The following is a 21,118-nucleotide window of genomic DNA, read 5'->3' on the forward strand; positions in this document are numbered from 1 at the left end:
ATACCCTGGTATAGTGGCAATAAATCTGACTCTGTGTATAACCTATTTGAAAAAGAAGGGAATATGTCATCCTTTCTATCGATTTAGCTCTAGAGTATTTTGTTTTGGAAATTAAAATGTGGAATGATATTCAGCTCCCCTCTTTTGGCAGTGGTTAAGGATGACACTTAAAGAAAAGCAATAAAAATGTTTTGCTCTTCAATTATTGGGAGCTATTCAGAAATCCATTTTCAGATATGTAATCACCCAGGTACTGAGAAAGTTACTAAAAAGCATAAAGTTAGTGCTGGAGACTGAGTAAAAGCATAAAATTAGTGCTGGAGACTGATAAGTGCAGTTTCTTTGCAGGTTTGTGGGGAGGAGCCCTGCTGGTGCAGTGGTTAAGAGCTCTGCTGCTAATCACAAGGCTGGAAGTTCAAATACACCAGCTGCTCTTTCAAAACCCTATGGTGCAGTTCTACTGTGTCCTAATGGGCTGCTATGAGTTGGAACGGGCAATGGGTTTTGTTTTTTGAGCCTTCACAATAGTATTTTCCACAAATGAGAGTTTATGTTGTTTTGTTCTGTTTAATTGGTTGGACAATTGTGGATGGAATGGCTTTAACTACTGGATGGTCAGTGATGAAGCTGCTTTGCTTATGGGTGAACAATTGGTGGTAATTATATTCGTTATTAGTTAGCACCATTTGAGAAAGACACCAACCTAGTGAATGGCAGAAAAGAGTGAAAGTCAAGTTGACCAGGTATGGGATCATTTTGGGGTCTTTTTCCCTTGCTGTTATCAGAGGATGCCCGTTGAGACAAATGAATGCTTTGAGGTGAGAAGGGCAAAAGCACTCTAATAAAAGGTTTCAGGAAAGAGTGTAGCGACCTAGGGAAATCTGCTGTGGTCAAGTTTAATCCTGGGAAAAGAGGCCCTGGAGAAAGCAGATGAGGAAGATAGGAAGGAAGATTGGGAGGGGGAGGCGCTGGGTGTGGAGGGAGGAAGGGGGTGAGGGAGGGGGCCTGGAAAGTGAGAGGGAGCTAGTACTTTGTGGCTTAGAGGACTGAATCGAGGACCACAGAGTGGGGAAAAGTGAAAGTCCGGGAGGAGGTAGATCACCTCGGGCCAGGCCGGGACCCTTGCCCGAGAGGCGGTGGCGCGGAGCAGTGGGGACAGCTTGGCCTGACTCGGGCCCCTTTGGCAGCCTCAGGCGTTGGCTCCTCAGGGCTCCCTCCCCAGTGCATTGTTCCTTTGCTGGGAGACAAGGAAATTGCCTTTTGATTGCGGAAGTCCGTGGACGGGGCTCGGGGCGAGGCAGCTCGGGTCAGAATGGCAGCGTGGGAAGGGCGGCGCGCTGCCTGCCCCCGCCACCTCTCGCGTCCTCAGCCCGCCCCGGGCGGCAGCAGCAGCAGCAGCTGCGGCTGCGGCGGCCCCCGCGCGTCGCCAGCCCCGAGGGAAGCGCGCTGCGCCCGCGGGGCGCGCTGAGCGCGCGCAACAAGTGGCCCCGTAACCCGCCCGGGGCTGCTCCCTGCACGCCCGCAAGCCTCGCTTCCCCGTCACCCTGCACCCGCCCTCAAGGCTGCCCCGCGTCCGAACTCCTGTTTAACCTGGGTCTTAACCACTGAGCGCAATGCTGAGCCATGGAGCCGAGTTGGCCTTGTGGATTGCACTGAGCCTGCTGAAGGTGAGTGCCCGAGAAGGGGTCAGGGGCTGATGCATCACCTCTTTGCGGAGAACCAAATTCCCTCTCCACTTTCCTGTCTCCCCGGTTGTGTTTTAGTGAGTGAGATGGTAAAATTTTCTTCTCTCCCTTGAGAACGATCCTCCTCTGCGCCCCAGCCAGACTAACACCTCATCCTGCTGTCAAAGCCAAAAAGCCACATCTCCCTCCAGCTGCTCCCGAGGGAAAGCAGCTGGGGAGAAAGTTGCAACCTGGTTCCCCCCGCAGGCGCCAGCCTTTTCTCTGGCTGGAGAGTAAAGGGATGGCCTGAGACTGGGGGCAAGCTCGTGAAGCTTGCAGTGGACACATCCCTGAGCAGACCGGACTGCAAGCTTCAGCTGCTGTCTCTGGTTCCTTTGCAGACTGGACTGGTGGAGCCAGTGAGATGCAACATCAGCCTGACGGAGTCCAGGGTCTCCAGCCGGTCCGTGTTTCTCCGGTGGAGAACTTTGGGGTCACCCTGTAACTTTAGCCTCACCTGTAGCAATGACACCGAGTCGCGCAACCCCGTGCAGATAAACACCACCACCTATGAATGGAACTCCAAGGATTTACAAGCGGGAACCACCTATAACTTCACGATTATGTCTCAGGATGGAGAAGAGAGAACTGTGGTCTTGCAAACAGGTAAAGGGTGGCAAGTGCAGTCTGGACGCCCAAGCCACTGGAGGCTGGGCCCTGCCTTTTCAAGCTGGTGTTTCATTTGAGTTCCAGGCATACAAAAATTAAAGGTAAAAATACCCATGAAGATGAACACTGACAAAGATTTCTAATTTGCTTAGATGTGGCCAGAAGTGACTTGGTTCACTTTCAGAAATGGCCTTAGTGCTGAAAACAGAAGACTAGCCACTTCAGAGTGCAGCAAAGGAGAGCTACTCTGGGATGTGGAGGGAATTTGTCACAGTGATATGGTTTGAGCTTCCATCACACTAAATTGCCAAACCCTACCATAACTATAAGGAAATGTTTTTGGAATAAATAATGCAAGTGTGAGGGTTAGGGATATGCATTCCCTCTACTTTGCTTTATTGTGGAAATCCTCAGGGGTAAAATAGAGCCATTCAGAGCAGGGAATTAGAAAACTTCCCTCAAGTGAGGGTACGAAAATGATTTTGTATCAGTGAGTAACTAAAGCAGCTTAATATCCAAGAACATCTGTTGGCTTCTCTATACCTCAAGTCAATCATTTTCCTTACACTCTGGTAAGAATTTGTCTTTGTGGCTTCAGTTTTCTTACCTGAAAAACAAGTGTTAGGCTTGGTCATTCAGGTCCAAGTTCCTACCAAGTGCCAAACACTTAGATCATTTTTAATACTCACATCCACCCTCAGCTGTACCGTAAATCCTCTAACAATTTTGATGTTTTATGATTTCATGTCTTTTAAAATTATTGTCATGTGCTGCAATAGTGAAGACTTACATGAATCCAGAAATTCCAATTTCAGGGAAAATTCTGCAAGTTAAATTTAGAAATGAGTTGTACTTACCAGTCTCTCACATTTCAACCTGTACAAAGATCACTTCTTCAGCTACAGATTTGTAAAGAGGTGCGAGAACTTTCAGTTCACAGGGCAGTTAAAGCAGAGTCAGGAAACCATTTGGTAAGATATTTGTTGTGTTTTTATAGGGAATCAAGAGAGACTGAAATCAATCACATATTTAAAACATTTTACAGATGTTTAAGCAGCTTCGTTTTTCATCACAAAGTTGTTGGTTATTTAAGGATACTTCTGTTAACACTCATATTGCTAAAACAGCGATTGTTTGACATAGAACTTCCAGATGTGCTAATTGCATTTGATAAGGTGCTTGACCAACTAATGTGTGTGTTGAATGGATAGAGTGATTTGCAAAAATAGATGAGTTTCAGAAGCTTGTAGGAGAAGAGATAAAGATCTTAAGAGGCCAGAATGCATTTGTTTAATCAAGAGGATTTACTTTTTGGAAAATGATTTGAAGGAAAGGACTCATTGTGGGTGTTACTTGTTAGAATGGGTTTTGAGTTAAATTATGCAAGTAGGTGTTTCAAGTACAATATTTGCATTTTATTGATTATATTGAGTAAAACAAGACTTCATCAGCATCCACCATGTGTTAGAATCAGGGTTTTCATAATTTTCTTAAGGAGGTACTTTTTACAGATACTTTTCACCATAAATTTTATGAGCTTCATAATGAATGTGAAGAATGAAATTTGCAGGTGGTCTTTGTGTAGTTATTATTTTCTCACACTGATTTGTATGATGGTATAATCTTTCCTAGGATTTTCTATATATTTTTTTTAAAATAAAAATATTTATGTCTTAGGATATTTTAAAAATTGTCTCAGGGAGGATTTTTTGGGCAGCTGGTAGTTATTTATTTATTATTAGTAGTGCTTTCTATGTTTTAAGGATATATGTGAAGTTTTCATTTAGCTAGGAGAAAGTACTAGTATTCCTATATATTAATTGCTATGCTAAAGAAATGAGCTCTATAAATCATATTTTGTTATTAAAGCAAGGCCAACTAGTCATGTCATATTAAGTATGGAACAGAACTTCAAATTTAAAAAAATACTCAAATGTGCTGTGCTTTCCTGATTCCATTTTGCCTGTCTTATTGGTCTAGAATAAAATAGAATGAGAGCAAGGCATGATTATCTCTGTATAATTCCAAGTCTGATTTGTCTGGCTTTTATTTTCCAATAAATTGACTAAAATAGCTAGTTATTTCAGTGTAATGTAGACATGACCTTAAAGATTTAAAAAAAAAAAAATTAAATGGAAATAGTCCAACATCAGTTCTCACACCAGATTTAAAACCAAAATCAAAGAACATATTTGGATTTAAGTTCAATTCAGCAAACATTTACCGAGCATGGATACTGCAGGGAAATATGCCTTTCAGTGATGGGTGAGCTTATAAAGATGATGAACAAGACATGGCCTTGCCCTTGCAGTCTTACAGAGGGGTGAGAGATAGTCATGATGAAGGTAGCAACAGAGCTTTACCACTTCTTTCCTGAATAAGAGCCTAGTCTGTCCTCATGCATGCTTGGCTTTCTAACCTTAGAGGAGAAGACATCTGGCAGTTGTATGGTTTATTTGGTCATTAAATGGTCAATGCAACAAGAATATCCTTTGAAAGCCAATTACTTAGTTGTGAATTCACCAGAAATCATAGAAGGAAGATACCAAATACTGAAGAACTGACACTTCTGTAAGCCTATGTCCTCAGAGTCTAGAGCAGAGATTGCAAAATGGTAGCCCATGGGGATGTGTAGGTGTGTAAATAATGGATATATTTTGTTTGGCTCATGTCATGTTTGTGAAAAACTAAAATTATTCACCAGCATTAAAAACAGAAATTTCACATAAAAACCTAGATGTGTGGATTCTCTTGAAACATCAGAAGTTTGGAAAAACTGGGCCTGTGTGCCTAGAACTCTCTGAAGCTGTGTTGTAGCTTCTTCTTTAGGCACCAATTTCTTGGAATCCCCCTGAGCTAGTTCATTTATTTTCTTACCCTAATGCATCCTGAAGACATTTGAATTTGTAACTTCTACTTTAGAGTTTTCCTTTAGAACTTTGGGGGCCACTTTTTTGCCTAGCAATAAGAAGTAGGTTCTACCAGGTGCTCCTTGGAAACTCTATAGGGCAGTTCTACTCTGTCCTATAGGGTCGCTATAAGTGGGAATCGACTGGATGGCAGTGGGTTTGGAGGTCTATTTCAAAGGAGCCCTGGTGGTGCAATGGTTAAGTGCTAGGCTGTTAATTCAAAGATCAGCAGTTCAAGTCCACCTGCTGCTTTGTTGCAGAAAGATGGGGCAATCTGCTTCCATAAAGATTACAGCCTTGGAACTCCTATGGGAAAGTTCTACTCTGTCCTACAGGATCACTATGAGTCAGAATTGACTCAATGGCATTGGATTTGGTTTTTTTTTGGAGGCCTGTTTCATAATCTATAAAATGGGGATGATAATAATAATGCCTTCTTCCTAAGATTGTTATAATGTTTTAATTGGCTAATATGTAAAATTTTTGTCACACAGTAAGTGTGCAGTAAGCTTACTATTACTACTTTTAGGTTATGAGGAGATTCATCTTCAGAAGAATTAACTAATAATTTACAGAAATCCACAAAGCTAATATATGATAGAGCCAGAATTTGAACCTTGGTTTTCTGGCTCCAGTTCCAATATTCCTTCTACTAGTCTTCAGAAAGCATATTATTTTTAAGTTGGTATTCATCATTCCAAATTTCCATGTGATGTTTCATTGTTACTTTTCAAGGCAACTTTTAAAGAGGACCAAATGTACCAAGAAAATACTTTAAAATCTACATACGCTTAGCCAGTGCAAGTGCGGAATGATAATTGAATGTGGTTTAATGTGAAGACACTTTTAAAAAAAAAAAAAAGACACTTTAGCAGCTATTTATTTTCAATTATGTTGAATTTTTGGTGATAGACTGCAGTACTTAGCATTCAACCATTTGCAGTCTAGTTATTTCAGAAATTTTAAGGTCAAGGAAGATTACCTATATGTAATGAACCAGCCCAGTTCTCTACATGTGATCTTCTTTGGTGTGCTTAGGAAGCTCCTCTATTGGTCTAACTTCTCTTGGTGTCTATGGCATTCCATAGGTTACCGAGAAAGAAATAGAATCAAATTTGTCTGGACAGGATGGAATAGGAACAAAGAAAAACTGTTTCGCCTTCTTAGTCATCTAGTGCTGCTGTAACAGAAATACCACAAATGGATGGCTTTAACAAAGAGAAATTTATTTTCCCACAGTAGAGTAGGTTACAAGTCCAAATTCAGGGCATCAGCTCCAGGGGAAGGCTTTCTCTCTCTGTCAGCTCTGGAGGAAGGTCCTTGTCCTCAATCTTCCCCTGGTCAAGGAGCTTCTCAGGCGCAGGGAGCTTGAGTCCAAAGGACGCGCTCTGCTCCTGGTGCTGCTTGGGGTCCCCAACTTTCTGCTTGTTTCCCTTTCCTTTTTTTCTCTTGAGAGAGAAAACTAGTGCAGGCCACAGCCCAGGGAAACTCCCTTTACATTGGATCATGGATCTGACCTGGGTAAGGGTGGTGTTACAATCTCACCCTAATCCTTTTAACATAAAATTACAATTAATAAAATGGAGGACAACCACAGAATACTGGGAATCATAGCCTAACCAAGTTGATACACACATTTTTTAGGGGACATAATTCAATCCATGACACCTTCCAATCCCAGTAAAGGATACTGTTGACACCTTTCTAACCTTGTAAAGAGAAATCATACCTATTCTACGTACATGAATGTATGTAAATGAAGGTGCATGTATGCTTCTAAACATGTAATATGTAACTAATAATGAACATGGTAGGTGTAAATACAGATTTCCAGGCTTTTTTGTTTTCTGCTTTCTATTATTATGGAAAAATTAATACACATAAAAAAATAAATAAAAAGAATAGTATAATGAACTACCATGTACCCATTACCTTCCTTTAACAATTACCAGCTTATATCCAATCTTGTTTCATCTATATCCCTACCCACTCCCCCAATACCATGACTTGATGAAATTCATTATCTAATGTCATTTATAAATATTTCAGTAAGTAGCTCTAAGAGACAAGGATTGTTTTCATAACCACAATATTATCCTCATACCTAATATTAACATTAATTCCTTAATTATCTTGATGTCCTGGTGTGGAAGTGCACATCAAGTGGTAGCCCATGAATGTTTACATAAGAGGGGCTTCTGGACAGCAATCTGATTGGAAGAGGGAGGCCAGGAGACCTCTTTATCCTGAATTTCTGTGGCACTTTAGTTAAAATTGGTAAAGCCTCAATTGTTGATATCAAAGAATTAGAGTAAAGCCACTTTACTGGAGGATATCATGAGGATGAAGTGTCAAAGTCTCCATAAATTGTTTGGGTACGCTCAGTAGTGACATGGTTCTCCTGATACTCTCTAGAAGTGAGCTTTTTAGTGCCTTAAACTGTTTTCTCACTCAGGAATGCTCTTTCTTCTCCCCGATTTTTTACATCCTATTTAAGTTTCCAAATTTGCTCAAGTTCACCTCCTTCATGAAGCTCACCTCTGAGACTCCAGCCCTTGGACATCATTCTCTATTTTGCACATTTGGTATTGATGCCAGCCTGTATTACGATATACACCCAGAATAACAGCAACATTGATACTACCTACCATTTACTAAGTTTCCACCATGAGCCTGGGACTCTGCTAAACACTTTACCTCCATTACCTCTTAACATTTACAACTCCATAAAGTAGGTGATGTTAGCCCTATTTCACAGATGAGGAAACTGAGTATCCAGAGACTAGGCAACTTGCCTAAAACCACCCTTGTGGTAAGTGATATGTTGGGATTTGAACCCAAGTCAATTCCGACATCAAAGTCTACCTCCCTGATAATTCATCTTTTTGTTTCCTCTCTTGATATGTGTCTTAACTCACTGAGTAGATTTTAGATTCTCAGAAAGCTGACTATCTACAATATCTAATATGATGGCCCGCACAATTGTTAATCATGATACAAATGGTTGTCAAAACTGCTTTAATTTTCCTTTGGAGGTTGACAAATCTTTAAAATTTCCTTAATATCTAGGAATTTAGGTAGTCAACCAATTTAACATTCAACCATTTGCAGTCTAGCTATTTCAGAAATTTTAAGATCAAGTTGGGCTACCCGTATGGAGTGAACCAACTCAGTTCTCTGCACTTGATCTTCCTTTGTGTGCTTAGGAAATCCCTCTAAATTATTCAGTTAATTATTCTGATTGAATTCAGTGCCTCCGTTTTATACCTAGTATATAAAGATGTTAAATCTAAGGCATGGCATTCTGAGATATTAGCAGTAATACAGAGCATCGTCTTTAAAGTCAGTCAGAAAACTTGCCATAGTCAAGCAGCAACAATAACAAAGTCAAGGAAAAATTACCATTCTGTAGTTGTAATTCATTAACTGGAGATTGAGATAAATTCATTTTCCATTTTGTTTTTTTGCTTATTTTTTAAAAACTTGCACCAAGAAATGGTTAGGGATGTTTGCCACCACCACCATCCCCCTGCCGCCCCCACCCCCTGATTTCCATGAGAAAATGCCTAGTTATTTTAGGGTTGAGTTTTACTCCATTTTACATGAAGTGCTACATAAATGCAGCTTCTAGTCAAGCCTCCTAGTCACTTGCTTTTAACTAGAATGATATGTCAATTTCTGTAAAGATACGAAATCGGCTCCATAATGACTAGAAAAGTAGATCTCTTGGTTTGGAGTTAGATAGTGGTGAGAGGTAAGGTCGGAGAGAGGATAGTATCCGGTTTGAGGAGACCTTGAATGCCTATAAAAATCTTAGACTTCATCCTGAAATGGAAAGTTCTTAATGTTTCAAGGGGGATAAAGATGGCGGATGGGAGAGATATGCGAAGAGGTTATTTGGCAATAATGCAGGAAAGACAGAAAACAGGAAAGATACCTAGAAAACTCTTGGAGTAATCCAGACACCAGGTGATGGACCTACAGGTAAAGGCAGTAAGAATAGGGGGAAAAGAAACAGACAAGGAAAATATTAATAATAAAAAAAAGAATCAATGCAACTTTCATGACCACAGATTTAGTTACCATTACTGTTTTTATTCATTTTGAATATGCTACAATATCCAAGCCATCAATTGAAAAATTCAGTAAATTTGCACATTATTTTCCATAGACATCTGGTTTCATTTTTGTTGTTACACTGAATATGCAACTCATGACATGGTTTTCCACCTTGGGACAGCTAAGGTGTGAGAGGAAGGACACAAGATTTAGAGCCAGGTGTTAGAAGCTCAGCTGTACTGCCTGGTACCTGCTTGAGAGAAGCCAAGTCACTAAATGTCTCAGAGCACCTGTCTCACTGAGAAAGCCTATTGTAAACTCTCAGATTCCACACTAAAATAGTGTGGTGCCGTTATACCTTCAAGAAAAGCTTTTGGCACCAATCCACAAATTGGCGGCACTCTTGTTATATGGTGCCTTAGTCATCTAGGGCTGCCATAACAGAAATACCACAGGTGCATGGCTTTAACAAAGAAAATTTATTCTCTCACAGTCTAGTAGGTTACAAGTCCAAATTCAGGGCTTCAGCTCCAGGTGAAGGCTTTCTCTCTCTGTCGCCTCTGGAGGAAGGTCCTTGTCCTCAATCTTCCCCTGGACGAAGAGCTTCTCAGGTGCAGGGACCCCAAGTCCAAAGGACAAGCTCTGCTCCTGGTGCAGCTTTCCTGGTGGTATGAGGTCCCCAACTCTCTGCTTGTTTCCGTTTCCTTTTATCTCTTAAGATGGGAAACTCCCTTTACCTTGGATCAGGGAATAAGGGTGGTGTTACAATCCCACCCTAATCTTCTTGACATAAAATTACAATCACAAAATGGACGACAACCGCACAGTACTGGAAATCATGGCCTAACCAAGTTGATACACACATTTTTAGGGGACATAATTCAATCCATGACATAAGGTTTAATATATTTCTAAAATAAATCCAATCATTTTGACTCTAAACACTGTATCAGTAGACACTGATGTTTCAGTGGTCATGCTTTGGCAGAAAAAAAAAAAATTTAAGGAAGCAAATAATACCTGCATTATATAGGCAAGTATTTAGACCCGTTCCTAGGTCACATAAAAAAAAAAAAAAAAAGGAAGAATTCAGGAATTTAGCCCAACTTTGTTTTTTCCTTTGAGTATAGAAAAATTCAGTTGATATTAAGACTGCTTATGAAATTCTGGGGCTTCCTGATACCCACGCTGTTGTTATTGTTTTTAGGTGCCATTGAGTCTATTTCGGCACATAGTGACCCCATCTGACAGGGCAGAACTGCCCTATAGGGCTTTCTAGGCTGTAATCTTTATGCAAACAGATTGCCAGGTCTTTCCCCCATGGAACCACTGGATGGGTTCAAACTGCCAACCTTTTGGTTAGCAGCCAAGGGCTTAACTGTTGAGCCCTGATACCCATAGAATTATTCAAATATGTAGATCAACTTTGCCTTTGATATTCTATATTCCAAGTCTGTCTGAAACCAAGAAGTACAAAGATGTCTTAAACTTATGGCTAATTATAAATTTAGGTATATTGATCATATTAAAATATCGATGTATGATTTTTGACCCTTTTCCTATTTTGTAATACCTCATGGGTTACAATGTATATGCAGGTATTGGGTGAAAAAACCAGAGAGTCTATAAATGTTCACATACGTATTCTTGATACTTCTAACAATCAGCATAAATTTTATATGTCAAGTAGCATTTTTAAAAAAGTGTTCACTTGTGATTGACACAAACACAAATAGAAACAAGGGAACCTTCTTATATGTTCAAAAGACATCACGGACAGACAGCTCATAAGACAATCTATGGGCCATCTACGGATAGAAAAAAAAAAAATACCACAGGCTTATTAAAACCTACGGTCAATCTAATGTGTATTTCTAATGACCTGTCATATAATCAGAAGATTACAGGTATATAAGTAGATTTTCAAATAGGATTAAAATCTCAGTTTTGGAAAATTAGCACCTCTGATGAAAATATCTAATAAAATATCAAAAACTTTTTTTTTTTTTTAATACAGCAGCGTTGTCATCGGGCTTAGGTTAAAAAGTCATTCTCTAAAAACTAACTTCTACAACATGCATAGCAATAGTGGACAACTGCCAGCAAAGGGCTTTATCACAGTCTAAATGGGGTTTTAAGTTTGTTTCCAGCGCAGGTTCTCGAAGCCCAGGCACTTCCCAGTCTCATTGTTCCTTTGTTCTAGCGGATGTACAAAGGATTGACTGTTTTGTTTTCTGGCTCAGAGAGATTAGATAAAGTCTGCATTTCTGAACTTCACCCTGTAGGCACGCAACCTTAAAATTCAACTTCTGTAATTCATATTTTGCAGGTTATGGTTAGATTATATATGGTTAGATTATACCGATCATAAGACCATTTTCTTTAACTTCCTGGCTGGGTAGTAGACTTAGATGACAGTAGTGATCCGTTTTGAACTATCACTGGAAAGCAACTCTTACACTCATCCTTGTCTTTAAACTGCCACTTCAGGAAGGCTGCATCTCAGTTGGGTTGTTCTTGAGTTTCCTTGCTGTCTTAGTTATCTTGGTGCGGCTACAACAGAAATAACACAAGTGGGTGGCTTTCACAAAGAGAAATTTATTTTCTCACAGTTAGGACGCTAGAAGTCCAAATTCAGGATGCTGGCTCTAGGGGAAGGCTTTCTCTCTGTTGACTCTGTAAGAAAGTCCTTGTCTCTTTTGAGCTTCTGTTCCAGGGCAATCTTCATGTGGCTTGGCATCTCTCTTCCTTCATCTCTGCTTGCTCATTTGCTTGTTTAATCTCTCTTAAATCTCCAAAGAGATTGATTTAAAATACACCTTACCTAATCCTGTCTCATTAACATAACAAAGAAACCCCAGTTGCCAAATAGGATTATAACCGCAGGCATTAAAAAATAAAAACAAACAAACCCATTGCCATCAAGCCTATTCTGATTCATAGCGACTTTATAGACAGAGTAGAACTGCCCCATAGGGTTTCCAAGGAGCTGCTGGTGGATTCAAACTGCCAGCCTCTTGGTTAGCAGCTAACGTCTTAACCACTGCACCATCAGGGCTCCACCACAGGTGTAGGGGTTAGGATTTACAACACATATATTTGGGGGACATAATTCAATCCATAATACTTGGCTTCTAAAATCTCATGGTATTGAAGTGTCTTATTCTTACCAGGCCCCCAGGGACAATTACGTTATTTCCTTTTATTATATCCTTAATTATATATACTGCTATGTAGGATAAAAAATTTAAATAATATTGCCAAACAAAAATCACTGCTTTTCCTCAAGAACAGATAGATGAGAATCAGCTTGGGAATTTTTTTATTTTATCTTAACAGAAAGTTAGTTCATGGGAATAAACCGATAAGATATAATCAAGGCTTTTTCTGAAGAAGTCAATTAAGGCTATCAGTTTAGTTTCCAAAAAATATTCCATTTTTGCCTCCATTTTGTCAGTGATTGAAAGTGTTTTTTTTTTTTTTTTAATGGTAAAGTAGACAGAAATAAGTTTATATTACTGAGTGCCCACTGTGTGTCAGCTACGTTCTCCTCTATGTCTTATTAATCTTCAAAATATCCTTAAGGTAGATATTACTATTATACTCATCAGACAGATGGGAAGACTGAGGCTTAGATAAGTAAGTAGCTTGCCCAGAGTCTCATGACTGATAGGTGATGGAACTGGGATTTGAGTTTAGTTCAGTCTGACTCCAAAGTCCACACTCACTACCACTAAACCTTACTGCTTTGTGTGTGACAATATCTTCTCCTGATTGGTGTTGTTGTTAGGTGCTGTTGAGTCTATTCTGACTCATAGTGACCCCCTGTGACAGAGTAGAATTGCTCCATAGGGTTTTCTAGTCTAGGCTGAAGTCTTTACAGGAGCAGATTGACACATCTGTCTCCCTCAGAGCCACTGGTTAGATTCAAATCACCAGCCTTATGGTTAGCAGCCAAGCCCTTAACCACTGTGCCGCCAGGACTCCCGATTTAGAGGACTGGTAATGATAATAGTGAACACTGAGCACTTACTCTGTGCCAGAAACTGTTCTAAGTGCTTTACATATAACATTCAATTTAAGTGTCATAAGAATTCTACTAAAAAGATAATATTATTATCAGCATCATATAGATGGTACAACTAAAGCACAACAATGGCTAAGAAATAGCCCAAGGTGACAGAGCTACAAAGAAGCAGAGACCAGAAAATCAGTCTTTAAAGCCTACCCTGTTCGGGTAAGCCAAAGGGCTGCGCTGCAGTGTAACCCACACAATCTTGTCTTCCAGGCTCACCCGTGCTTTGGGCTCCCTCTGTATTATCTTAAAGTTACTGCTGCCTCGGCTTACTTGTTACATTTCATATTAATTATTGATATTACAAAATGCTATGTGACTTATTTAATTTCTGCAGTAGCATGTACTCAGAAAAATCATAGCATAAAACACCGACAAGTTACTAAATTGAGCAAAGACTCTATTAAGCGTGTGGTATCTATATTAAATTGCCATCAAGTCGATTCTGACTCCTGATAACCTCATGTGTACAGAGTAGAACTGTTCCATACAGTTTTGAAGTCTGTGACCTTTCAGAAGCAGATTGGCAGGCCTGTCTTCCAAGGCTTTTCTGGGTGTATTTGAACCAACAACCTTTCGGCTAGTAGTCAACACCTAATGATTTGTGCCACCCAAGTGTCATTAAAAAAAAAAAAAAAAACCACTGCCGTCGAGTCAATTCCGACTCATAGCGACCCTATAGTACAGACTAGAACTGCCTGGCAGATTCGAACTGCCAACTTCTTGGTTAGTAGCCATAACACTTAACCACTACACCACCAGGGTTTCCACAAGTGTCATTAGGTGAAAAACCCATAAATAGTCTTGTGGAGCTGTTTGTCCACATGCCTTTTGAATATATAAGAAGTTTCCTTTGCTCATATTTGTGTTTGTCAATTCCAAGTGAATATCTGCTTAAAACCTATTCTTAGAAGGTTCTAGAATTCCTGGAGTTATCGTGTGAGTATAATGTAATCTACCAGAAAGTAGATAAAAACTGAGGTCACCAGACTTGCTGTTCTGACAGAGACTGGAGAAACTCAGAGAGTATGGCCCCTGGACACCCTTTCAGCTCAGTAATGAGTCACTTCTGAGGTTCACCCTTCAGCCAAAACAAGACTGAAAGGGCATGCCAGCCCTGGGGCAGGGACTGGAAGGCGGGAGGGAACAGGAAAGCTGGTAATGGGGAACCCAAAGTTGAGAGTGGAGAGTGCTGACATGTTGTGGGGTTGTTAACCAATGTCATAGAACAATGTGTGTACTTACTGTTCGATGAGAAACTAGTTTGTTCTGTAAACCTTCACCTAAAGCACAATAAAAAAAGAACTGAGGTCACTATAGTCATGCCACTAAATCACCTGACTGACCTGACCCTTGAAAATTGGTTTTCAATATCTTGGTCCCACTGTCTAAACTAAGTACCATGTAGGATTTCTGAAAATCTTTCATATGTAGATATCTCTCCATTGTTCTACCCCCAGCCCTCAGGACAGGGAGACCTTTATTTCTCAGATGGTCCCCACTTCCCTAAGAGAGTGCAGCTGCTCACTAAATGCCATTGACCTAGTTCTAAATCCAGAGATATGTTGTTCTTCCTATTTCAAGTTCCACAGTGGAGGCTTAACACAGGGAAAGTGAGACTCCTCAATTAGACTCCTGACTTTGAGAGCTGAGACTAACCAACAAGCTGGCCACAGGACCTCCCCTCTGCTCTGGGGCTCCAGCAGCTGCAAAGTGTTCTATCTGGTTCATTACCAGAACTGAAGTTTAGAAAATCTAGGGCTATCAGAATCCCAGCTGTTGGTAGAATCTATTTTAGTGAACAAACCTAGCTTAGGCTCCTTTGTGGTTTTCTGTTATCTAAAAACCACCCCAAAATCTGTATGCTTGCCGCCAAAAATACACTTCCTAGAAAATAAAAATTTCAGTACAAATTTTAAATATTTTCTTAGTATCTATATTTTCTTTAGAGATTTTCAGAATTTATCCAGAAACAGCCTCCATATTTGTCAGTGTTGGAAAAATTTGCTAGCCATGCAAGTCAAAGAAAATATAACCTTGCTTGGATTTCCAAGGCCAGAGCTAACTTAACAAAAAAATTTCATTAGGAAAATGAGTTCATATGACTAGTAACTAAGAGATTTTGTTGCATTTTTGTTTGTTTGTTTGTTCTGACTTCCGTAGTATTGTGTATTGTCTTACCCTTCACCAAAGTTAACCACTTATCTATTGTCTAGTTAGTGTTTTTCCCTCCCCACCCATCTCCTCCCGAGTAACCATCAAAGTTTGTTTCTTTCTGTGTGTGAACCTTTTCATGGGTTTTTATAATTATGGTCTCATACTGTATTGGTCCTTTTGTTATTGACTTATTTCACTCAGCGTAATGCCCTCCAGATTCATCCATGTTGTGAGATGTTCCACAGATTCATCATAGTTCTTTATTGTTGGGTAGTATCCCATTGTGTGTATGTACCATAGTTTATTCATTCATCTGTTGATGGGCATCTAGGTTGTTTCCATCTTTTTGCTATTGTGAATAAAGCTGCAATGAACATGGTTGTGCATATGTCTATTCATGTGACTGCTCTTATTTCTCTAGGATATATTCCTAGGAGTGAGATTGCAGGATCGTATGGTACTTCTATTTCTAAGGAAGCACCATATTGTTTTCCAAAATGGTTGTACCATTTTACATTCCCACTAGCAGTACATAAGAGTTCCAATGTCCTCACAGCCTCACCAACATTTGTTACTTTCTGTTTTTGTGTGTGTGTGTCTAAGTCAGTAATGTCAGGATGGGATGCTATATCTTACTGCAGTTTTGATTTGAATTTCTCTAATGGCTAGTGATCTCAAGCATTTTCTCATGGGTTTGTTAGCTGCCTGAATGTCTTCTTTGGTGAAGTGTCTGTTCATATTCTTTGCCCATTTTTTAATTGGATTATTTGTCTTTTTGTTGTAGAGGTATTGGCTTTTCCTATAGATTTCAGAGATTAGACCTTTGTTAGATTTGTCATAGCCAAAATTTTTTTCCCAGTCTGTAGGTTCCCTTTTCACTCTTTCTGTGAAGTCTTTTGATAAGCTAAGTGTTTAATTTTTAGAAGATCCCAGTTATCTATCTAGCTTATCTTCTGGTATTTGTGTATTGTTAGCTATGGTTTATATCCCGTTTATGTGGTATTTTTTTTTTTTTAGTGTTGACCCTATTTTTTTCTATGATCTTTTTGTTTTTATATTTAGGTCTCTGATCCATTTTGAATTAGTTTTGGGGTATGGTGTGAGGTTTGGGTCCTGTTTCATTTTTTTTGCAGACGAACATCCAGCTTTGCCAGCACAATTTGTTAAAAAGACTATCTTTTCCCCCGTTTAATGGACTTTGGGCCTTTGTTGGAGATCAGATGACTGTAGATGCATGGATTTATATCTGAGTTCTCAATTCTGTTCCATTGATCAATGTGCCCATACCACTACGAGGCTATTTGGACTACCGTAGCTGTATAGTAGGTTCTAAGGTCAGGTAGTGCAAGTCCTCTTACTTTATTCTTCTTCTTTAATAGTGCATTAATTATCCGGGGCCTCTTTCCTTTCCATTTAAAGTTAATGATTAGTTTTTCCATCTCTTTAAAGAATGCTGTTGGTATTTGGATTGGGATTGCATTGTATTTGTAGATTGCTTTGGGTATAATTAACATTTTCACAATGTTGAGTACCTATCCATGAGCATAGTATGTTTCTCTATTTATGTAGGTCTCTTTTCTTGCAGTAGTTTTTTATAGTTTCTTTGTATAGCACTTTTACATCCCTGGTTAGATTAATTCCTAAGAATTTTATTTTTTCAGGGGCTAAAAAAAAAAATTTTTTTTTTTTTTTTTTTATTATAAATGGTATTGCTTACCTGATTGCCTTTTCATAGTTCTCTTTATTGGTATATAGGAATCCAATAGATTTTTGTGTGTTTATCTTGTATCCTGCCAATCTGCTGGATCTTTCTGTTAGTTTTAGTAGTTTTCCTATGGAGTCCTTTGGGTTCTCTATGTATAACACCATATCATCTGCAAATAGGAATAGTTTACTTCTTCCTTACCAATTTGGATGTCCTTTATTTATTTTTCTTGCCTTAGTGCTCTAGCTGGGACTTACAGCACAATGTTAAAGAGGAGTGGTGATAAAGGGCATCCTTGTCTTGTTCCTGTTCCTGGGGGGAATGTTTTTAGCCGCTCTCCATTAAAAATAATGTTTGCTGTTCATTTTACATAGATGCCTTTTATTATGTTGAGGAATTTCCCTTCTCTACCTATTTTATTCAGAGTTTTTATCAGGAATGGGTGTTGGACTTTATCAAATGCCTTTTCTGTGTCTATTGAGATGATCATGCGATTCTTTTGTTTTATTTATGTGGTGAATGACATTGATTGATTTTCTAATGTTGAACCATCCTTGCACACCTGGTGTTAATCCCAGGTATGCAAGGTCATGGTGTATTATTTTTTTGATATAATGCTATTGGCTAGAATTTTGTTGCGAAGTCTTGCATCTATATTCATGAGAGATATTGGTCTGTATTTTCTTTTTTTGTGGTGTCTTTCCCCAGTTTTGGTATCAGGGTTATGCTGGCTTCATAGAATGAACTTGGAAGTATCCCTTCCTTTACAGTGTCCTGAAATAGTCTGAGTAATACAAGCTCTTCTCTGAATGTTTGGTCGAATTCTCCAGTGAAGCCATCTGGGCCAGGGCTTTTTTTGTGTGGGGGGGGGGGAGTTTTTTTTTATTGCTTTTTAAATCTCTTTTCTTGTTATGGATCTGCTCAGAGTTTCAACCTCAGTTTGTGTTAGTTCAGGTAGGTAGTGTGTTTCTAGTAATTTGTCCATTTCCTCTAGGTTTTCAAATTTGTCAGTGTATAGTTTTTCATAGTACTCTGTTATGATCCTTTTTATTTCAGTTGGGTCTGTTTAATATCCCCCATTTTGTTTCTTATCTGGGTTACTTGCATCCTCTCTTGTTTTTCTTTTGTCAGTTTGGCTAATGGCCTGTCCATTTTATTGATCCTTTTAAAGAACCAACTTTTGGTTTTTTGATTCTTCCTATTGTTTTTCTAGTCTCTATTTCATTTATTTCTGCTCTGATCTTTTATAAATTAGATCTTACAGATATATTTTAACATCATATGTAGTACATATTACTAGCAATAAAAAAAAATTTTTTTAGCAATAAGACGTACAAAAAAAAAAAGACTGTCATAAGTGCGGTTCGATATAACTTGAACATGTCGTAAGTTGGCCACTACTTTTTCTTGAAGTTTTTAAGCAAACTGAATCTGGGTTGCAACAAGGTAAACATACATTTGAAAAAGTCTTCAAGCCATGTTCTCTTTCTTGGTATTTGCCTTGCAGATCCTTTACCTCCTGCTAGGTTTGAAGTCAATAAAGAGAAGACCACTTCAACCAGCTTGCACGTTTGGTGGACTCCTTCTCCTGGCAAAGTTACTTGCTATGAGATGCAGTTATTTGATGATAATAAGCAAAAGATACAGGGGGTCCAAATTCAAGAAAGTACTTCATGGACCGAATATACTTTTTTTAACCTCACTGCTGGTAATAAATACAATATTTCCATCACTGCTGTTTCTGGAGATAAACGCTCCTCTACAATTTATACCAGTGGATCAACAGGTAAGACTTGTTTGCATATAATTGGGTATTCAATCATCTGTGATACTTCTGAAGTTATATTTTATTCAAATAATGGGAGTGGGAATGTCCCCCCATCAAAAAAAGGAGGGGTGAGGAAAAACTGGACTGAAGATAATGAGGCATGCTGTGCTGCTAACCAGCTGGGCGATTTTGAACAAGTCATAGACCTTCTCTGGGAGTGTAGTTTTTCCAATTTGAAGTAGATGCTGCCTAATGGGCTTACTAACTCAAATCCTAGGCAATAGAATTTTTTGTCTCCTTTTCTAAGTTTGTTCCATAAAACATTTTTAAAGTGTTTTCCTCTTTTATATATTCTTTTTATAACATGGGAAACCCTGGTGGCGTAGTGGTTAAGTGCTATGGCTGCTAACTAAAGGGTCAGCAGTTCGAATCCACCAGGCGCTCCTTGGAAACTCTGTGGGGCAGTTCTACTCTGTGCTATAGGGTCACTATGAGTCGGAATCGACTCGATGGCACTGGGTTTGGTTTTGGTTTTTGGTTTCATAACATCAAGTCATGATGTTTCCTAAATATTCTTATATTTGAAACAAGCCTTGCTCCCTTGACTTGGTGAGAAATAAGTCGTCTCTTGCACCTACACATCCTGATACTGAGGACACATTGTCACCTCCTTCGATGAAATATATTTCATACCAGCCCCTCTCCCCTCATTTTCTTTCCCTCCATTTTTTATCTTATACAGTTGTTTCCCTTTCTCTTCCCTTTACTACTACATCATGTCATATTTTATTTGCAAAAATTATCTTTAATACCTACTAAGTGGGGGAGACAGACAAGTAAACTATGATATAGCTTTCAGCTGTAGACTTTGAAAAGCACATTAATAAACATTCCAGTGAAATCCAGGAGTGCTGTTATTCATTACTGTTATTACACCAGGTAGATTTACAAAGATGCATAAATGAATCTATGATTTCTAATTAAAGATCTATGTCCTCCATTAAGGAGCCTTGGTGGTGCCGTGGTTAAGCACTCAGCCACTAATCAAAAGGTCAGTGGTTCGAACCCACCAGACACACCATGGGAGAAAGATGTGGCAGTCTGCTTCCATAAAGATTACAGCCTTGGAAACCCTATAGGGCAGGTCTACTCTGTCCTATAGTGTTGCTATGAGTCAGCAGGTTTTATGACCTTCATAAGGAAATTATGAATGACACTTATGTGCATTTTATCCCCCTAGTGCCGTCTCCAGTGAAAGATATTGGTATTTCCACAAAAACCAACTCTCTCCTGATTTCCTGGTCCCATGGCTCTGGGAATGTGGAACGATACCAGCTGATGTTAATGGATAAAGGGAGTCTAGTTCACAACAGAGTCATGGACAAACATGCTACTTCCTACACTTTTCACAGTCTGACGCCTGGCCACCTCTACAACCTCACTATTGTGACTGAAGCCACGGGGCTGCAAAACTACAGATCGAAACTAGTCAGGACAAGTAAGTGCTCCTAGATAGTGAGCAAGAATAAAGCTCAAATCAAGGAAATGTTTAATAAACAAGGAATCAACTTTTATTCTAACGTTTACACTAGCACTTAAAAAAAAAATTTTTTTTTTTTTTTTTTAGCTTCTCTTTTAATACACCCGTCTCCTTGATAAGGATTCCTACTTCCTTCTCTTAAGCAGGCATCCTTGGCTTTTGCGGGACATTCCTACTTTTCTCAGTGCTATACCTAGACCAAAGAGCCCTAGTTGCTCAATGGTTAAGCACTTGGCTGCTAACTCAAACATTGATGATTTGAACCCAACCAGCAGCTCTGCAAGAGAAAGACCTGGCTCCCATAAAGACTATAGCCTAGAAAACCCTATCAAGCAGTTCTATTCTATCATATGGAGTCACTATGAGTCAAAATCAATTCAAAAAGATTAAACAACGACCACCTATATAGACCTTCAGCACCTGTCTTTCAGTTTATCATATTGTGAAGGCTTGCGTGTTGCTATTATACTGGAAGCTATACTACTGGTATTTCAAATACCAGCAGGGTCACCCATGATGGACAGGTTTCAGTGGAGCTTCCAGACTAAAAAAGACTAGGAAGAGAGTCCTGG

General features: G+C 39.3%; 1 protein-coding gene across 4 annotated transcripts in view; it reads left to right on the top strand.

The window, feature by feature from the left end:
* PTPRB (protein tyrosine phosphatase receptor type B) overlaps positions 1-21,118 on the top strand; it is a 139,216-nt gene that overhangs the window by 36,068 nt on the left and 82,030 nt on the right. For 3 of the 4 annotated variants that reach the window (XM_003405594.4, XM_064283873.1, XM_064283875.1), the window contains exons 4-6: positions 2,066-2,330; positions 18,746-19,024; positions 20,247-20,504. In XM_003405594.4, coding sequence (XP_003405642.3) covers positions 2,066-2,330; positions 18,746-19,024; positions 20,247-20,504 — 802 coding nt within the window. Of the gene's footprint in view, positions 1-1,598; positions 1,668-2,065; positions 2,331-18,745; positions 19,025-20,246; positions 20,505-21,118 lie in introns of those variants that run through there. The other variant, XM_064283876.1, reaches the window with a different exon arrangement.

The sequence above is a fragment of the Loxodonta africana genome, chromosome 4 (assembly GCF_030014295.1).
Source record: "Loxodonta africana isolate mLoxAfr1 chromosome 4, mLoxAfr1.hap2, whole genome shotgun sequence".
NCBI lineage: Eukaryota > Metazoa > Chordata > Mammalia > Proboscidea > Elephantidae > Loxodonta > Loxodonta africana.